Source organism: Calidris pugnax, unplaced genomic scaffold (genome assembly GCF_001431845.1).
Source record: "Calidris pugnax isolate Ruff unplaced genomic scaffold, ASM143184v1 scaffold620, whole genome shotgun sequence".
Taxonomy (NCBI): domain Eukaryota; kingdom Metazoa; phylum Chordata; class Aves; order Charadriiformes; family Scolopacidae; genus Calidris; species Calidris pugnax.
Genome location: NW_015091349.1, coordinates 4297 through 10334, shown reverse-complemented (window position 1 = coordinate 10334; position 6038 = coordinate 4297). Strand labels below are relative to the sequence as shown.

Here is a 6038-nt window from a genome sequence, read left to right as displayed (position 1 = left end):
CCCCCCCCCCCCTCCCGCAGGCAGCCAGCGAGCCATCTTCCGGCAGGCGATGCGGCACTGGGAGAAACACACCTGTGTCACCTTCCTGGAGCGCAACGACGAGGACAGCTACATCGTCTTCACCTACCGCCCATGTGGGTAGGTCAAAGAAAGAGCTGGGAGGGGTCCCAAGCACGTCCCGGGACCACCTTGGCTCTCAAACTGTGAAGGGGGATGCTGGGCTGATGTGGCTTGGGACTGGGATGCCCACATTGGCGTGTGCGTGGTGCCAACGGGCTGGCCCAGACCCTTCTGGGTCTTCAAAGTGTGGCTTGGGTTGGAAGGGACCTTAAGGATCATCTCATCATCTCATCTCATCTCATCTCATCTCCATATCTCCATCTCCATCTCATCTCATCTCATCTCCATATCTCCATCTCCATCTCCATCTCATCATCTCCATCTCCATATCTCCATCTCCATATCTCCATCTCATCTCATCTCATCTCATCTCATATCTCATCCTCCTTCTACCCCCTTTCCATGGGCAGGGACACCTCCCACCAGACCAGGTTGCTCCAAGCCCCCTCCAACCTGCCCTTCAACCCCTCCAGGGATGGGGCAGCCACAGCTTCTCAGGGCAACCTGTTCCAGGCTCTCACCACCCTCACACCAAAGAAGTTCTTCCCCACATCTCAGCTCCATCTCCCCTCTTTCAGGGTCAAACCCTTCCCTCTTGTCTTAGAGCTTCCCTCCCTCACCAAGAGTGCCCCCCCAGCTTTCCTGGAGCCCCTTGAGGGACTGGAAGGGGCTCCAAGGTCTCCCCAGAGCCTTCTCTTCTCCAGGCTGAACCCCCCAACTCTCCCAGCCTGTCCCACCAGCCCTGATGCTCCCAGCCTGACTCATGGAATCACTGGGATGCCCCACACCTCAGGGACATCCCCACTCCCACCCCCGGAAAGCCGGGGCTCAGCTGGTACCCCCCACCTTTCCCACCCCCCCAGGTGCTGTTCCTACGTGGGTCGCCGAGGAGGGGGACCCCAGGCCATCTCCATCGGCAAAAACTGTGACAAATTTGGCATCGTGGTGCACGAGCTGGGCCACGTCATCGGGTTTTGGCACGAGCACACGCGCCCCGACCGGGATGACCACGTCTCCATCATCCGGGAGAACATCCAGCCAGGTAGGGAGCAGCCTCCACCCCCTTCTTCTTCCTCCTCTTCCTTCCTGCCATGGAGGGGGCTGCAAAAAATGGGGTCCCCTCCCTGATGGTGTCCCCATCCCACCTCCCTCCCCAGGGCAGGAGTACAACTTCTTGAAGATGGAGCCGGAGGAGGTGGAGTCGCTGGGTGAGACCTACGACTTCGACAGCATCATGCACTACGCCAGGAACACCTTCTCCAGGTACGTACCCCCCACCAGACACCCCCGGGGGGGAGCTCATCCACCTCTCCCCCTCCTCCCCGCAACCCTATCCCACCTCCCTCCCCAGGGCAGGAGTACAACTTCTTGAAGATGGAGCCGGAGGAGGTGGAGTCGCTGGGTGAGACCTACGACTTCGACAGCATCATGCACTACGCCAGGAACACCTTCTCCAGGTACGTACCCCCCCCCAGCCCCTCGGGGGGGGGCTCATCCACCTCTCCCCCTCCTCCCCGCAACCCTGGGGATGGTGGTACGGGGTCCCCAGCCCCAGAGGACAGTGCCCACAAACCCTGGTGATGGCCACATCCAAGGGCTGGGGAGAGCCCCATGGGGGTCTGATGGGGTTTGGGGTCCAGACTCCCCCTACTCCCCACCACTACCCTTCCCCTGCTCTTTCCAGGGGCTGGGGAGAGCCCCAAGGGGGTCTGATGGGGTTTGGGGTCCAGACTCCCCCTACTCCCCACCACTACCCTTCCCCTGCTCTTCCTGGGGGCTGGCGAGGGCAGGGGGTGCCCAGGACCACCCGGTGGCCACTGGTGGCCCAGAAACCTAGTGTGAACCCCCTTCCACCTTGTGCTGGCCACATCCAGGGACTGGGGGGGGTACGGCGTCCCCAGCCCCAGAGGACAGTGCCCACAAACCCTGGTGATGTCCACATCCAGGGGCTGAGGAGAGCCCCAAGGGGGTCTGATGGGGTTTGTGGTCCAGTCTCTCCCAGTCCCACCACTGCCATTCTCTGGGGATGGTGGTACGGGGTCCCCAGCCCCAGAGGACAGTGCCCACAAACCCTGGTGATGGCCACATCCAAGGGCTGGGGAGAGCCCCATGGGGGTCTGATGGGGTTTGGGGTCCAGACCCCCCCTACTCCCCACCACTGCCATTCCCCTGCCCTTCCCCGGGGACTGGCGAGGGCAGGGGGTGCCCAGGACCACCCAGTGGCCACTGGTGGCCCACAAACCCTGGTGATGGCCACATCCAGGGGCTGGGGAGAGCCCCATGGGGGTCTGATGGGATTTGGGGTCCAGTCCCCCCTAGTCCCACCACTGCCATTCCCCTGCCCTTCCCCGGGGGCTGGTGAGGGCAGGGGGTGCCCAGGACCACTTGTTGGTCCCTGGTGTCCACAAACCCTGGCACTGGCCACATCCAGAGGACAGTGGCCTGGGGTCCTCCTCCCCAGAGGACCAGGTTAAGCAGCACGGGGGTTAATTCCACCCGGTGCCGTGTCCCAGCACACGGGGGGCAGGATGAAACCCCTCGGGGGCAGGATGAAACCCCTCACCATCCCTCTCCAGGGCAGGGACGGTGCTGTCCCCATGTCACCTCTGTCGGGGACACCTCCCCCATGACTCACCAGCCCCGGGCTTTAATTAGCCAGGCTGTCTTTAGCATCCTGCCCGCAGCCCCGGTGCTTTCCAGCCACCGCTGCTCATCCTCTTCCTCCTCTCTCACCCCAGGAGCATCTTCCTGCTCATCCTCTTCCTCCTCTCTCGCCCCAGGGGCATCTTCCTGCTCATCCTCTTCCTCCTCTCTCGCCCCAGGGGCATCTTCCTGCTCATCCTCTTCCTCCTCTCTCGGCCCAGGGGCATCTTCCTGCTCATCCTCTTCCTCCTCTCTCGCCCCAGGGGCATCTTCCTGCTCATCCTCTTCCTCCTCATCCTCTTCCTGTTCATCCTCTTCCTCCTCTCTCGGCCCAGGGGCATCTTCCTGCTCATCCTCTTCCTCCTCTCTTGGCCCGGGGACATCTTCCTGCTCATCCTCTTCCTCCTCTCTTGCTCCAGGGGCATCTTCCTGGACACCATCCTGCCCAAGTACGACGTCAACGGGGTCCGACCCGCCATCGGCCAGAGGACACGGCTGAGCAAAGGGGACATCGCCCAGGCCCGCAAGCTCTACCGCTGCCCGGGTGAGTGCCACCAGGACGGCTCTGCCCGTCCCCCCCCGGGGTGACACGGCACTTCCAGGGGGGGCTTGGAGCCTGCACGGGGCCCTATCTGCTGGGGAACGCCTCTGCTGGCACCCCAAGACTTGACAAAGGAAACATCACCCTGGCTGGATTCCCTGTTTCCAGTGGAAAAAAAAAAAAAAATGGTTTTTTTGGGAGGGTCCTCCTCACCACCAGACCCCCCTCGAGAAGCAGGCGAGTTGCTTTTCTCCATCCACGGCGTTTTTCTTGGGGGGGGGAGCTGTGAGCAGAAGTGAAATGCAAGACCTCGGTGAGCCACGGGGCTCTGGCCGGTGTGAGCAAGGGCATCCTCAGCTGCCCTCTCCTCCCACTCCTCTGAGGAAAGAGCATCCTCCAGGAACAACTTCTAAGGGCATCCCCCAGGAACATGCCCCAAGAGCGTCCTCCAAGGGCATCCTCCAAGACCATCTTCCAAGAACATCCCCCAGGAATGTGCCCCGAGAGCATCCTCCAAGAGCGTCTTCCAAGAGCATCCCCCAGGAGCATCTGCCAGAAACATCCCCCAGGAGCATCCTCCAGGAACATCCTCCAGCAACATCCTCCAGGAGCATCCTCCAGGAACATCCTCCAAGAGCATCCCCCAGGAGCTTCCCCCAGAAACATCCTCCAGCAACGTCCTCCAGGAGTGTCCTCCAGCAACGTCCTCCAGGAACATCCTCCAGGAGCATTTTCCAGAGCAGAGCATCCCCTGAGAGCATCCTCCAAGAGCAGAGCATCCTCCGAGAGCGAAACATCCTCCTCAGAGACCTTCTCCAAGCGCATCCTCCATCCCACCCCAACAACAAGAGGGTTTTGGATGAGGCTGAGCGTTACACAGAGCTGTTACCAGCGAGATGGGACAACGTGGTCCCCACCACAAGACCAAAGGTCCTCCCCAGGACCCCCACAGAGCCAGGGATGCTCGGTGACACCATCACACATGTTGTCACCTCGAATGGCACTGAAGACCATGGCACTGACACAGCTTGGGGGACCGGGGAGGCTGGCATGAGTTGTGTGTGTCCCCCCCAAAACCCCCAGGATCTTCAGGCACGTGCTCCAGGGGCTGCACTGCCAACATCTGCAAGGAGTTTGGCTCCAGCTTAATTCCAGCTGCTAATTAGGAGCCTGGAAGAGGGACGTCTTTGTCAGGGGCCCCGGCAGCCGGCCGTGCCGCGTCCGGGGGCTGCGAGCACGAGCAGGAAAAGTGATTAATTTGGAGGGAGGGGGGAATAAAAAAACCCCAAAAAAGACCCCTCTGCAAGCCTGGCTTTTCCCTTCCCTTTGTTTTCTGCTGTAAAGCAAAGAAAGGGGGGAAAAAAGCAAGCCTGGCTTTTCCCTTCCCTTTGTTTTCCTCTGTAAAGCACGGAAAGGGGGGGGGAAAAGCAAGGAAAGGGGGAAAAAAAAGCAAGGAAAGGGGGAAAAAGAAGCAAGGAAAGGGGGAAAAAAGGCACCGAGCCCAGGTTTTGAGCTGCCTTTTTTTTTTTTTTAACATTTTTTTTAATGTTTCACCTTTCATCTTGTGCCCCCCCCACCCCAAATCCTGAGTGGGGAGGTGGGGGGTGGCCGCCTTGGCCCTGGGACAAGCAGAGAGAAGCGCTGTGTGTGCAGCAGCCACGGCATCATGTGGCTACCAGATGGCAACCCTGGGCCAGGGCCAGCGGTGGCCGGAGCCCGGGCAACGAGCCGAGCCCTGGGCATGGGGAGCAAGGGGGGGGGGACACACACCACGGGATGGCTCGTAGCCATGGGGCTTGGTGGCCAGGAAGGGGGACAGGGTGCTTGGGAGGGGGTGCCAGGAGCATCGCCTGCCTCTCTGGGGTGGTTTGGGGCTTTTTGGTGATGGGGGGGTTTGGGGCTTTTTGGTGATGGGGAGGTTTGGGGCTTTTTGGTGATGGGGAGGTTTGGGGCTTTTTGGTGATGGGGAGGTTTGGGGCTTTTTGGTGATGTGGTGTTTTGGGGCTTTTTGGTGATGTGGTGTTTTGGGAGTTTTTTTATGCCCTCAGGGCTGGGAATTTGGGTGGTACAAGGGTGCAGGGGAGCCAATGCTGCCCCATCTGGGGGGCTTCTAGTGTGTGGGGGGGTCTGACCCCCATTTTTTCCCCCCTTTGCAGCTTGTGGGGAGACTCTCCAGGACAGCCAGGGCAACTTCTCCTCCCCTGAGTTCCCCAACGGATACTCTGCCCACATGCACTGCGTCTGGAGGATCTCCGTCACCCCTGGAGAGAAGGTACCAACTGTTGGTGCAGCACCCAAGGCATCCCCCACCTCCTCTCCCTCCTCACCCCATCTTCTCCCCCCTTTTTTTGGGGGGGGGAAACCCCCAACCCTACCATCTCCCCCCAACCCATGCTACTTGGCATCACCACGGAGCAGGTCTGGGTACCACCTGCCCAGCATCACTCTCCAGTAGACAAGACCCACCGTGGGGCACCAGGGTTGGGGGGAAAGCTCACTCCATGGATTTTTTTATTATTTTTATTATTTTTTTTTTTTAAAAAAAACCACCTTAGATCATCCTGAACTTCACCACCCTGGACCTCTACCGAAGCCGGCTGTGCTGGTACGACTACGTGGAGGTGAGAGACGGGTTCTGGAGAAAGGCCACGCTGCGAGGTAACCAAACCGGGAGCTCTTAGCCTGGCCGGCTGGCACCACTGCCCACCCGCTGCCCTCCTGACCCCCCCCCCCC

General features: G+C 60.4%; 1 protein-coding gene across 1 annotated transcript in view; it reads left to right on the top strand.

The window, feature by feature from the left end:
• The window catches only part of LOC106899321 (bone morphogenetic protein 1-like), a 9101-nt gene that overhangs the window by 441 nt on the left and 2622 nt on the right, over nucleotides 1–6038 (top strand). The window contains 7 exon segments of the mRNA XM_014961108.1: nucleotides 1–14; nucleotides 17–138; nucleotides 984–1162; nucleotides 1278–1383; nucleotides 3183–3307; nucleotides 5461–5576; nucleotides 5860–5962. The exon segment at nucleotides 1–14 is cut by the window's left edge and continues 159 nt beyond it. Coding sequence (XP_014816594.1) covers nucleotides 1–14; nucleotides 17–138; nucleotides 984–1162; nucleotides 1278–1383; nucleotides 3183–3307; nucleotides 5461–5576; nucleotides 5860–5962 — 765 coding nt within the window.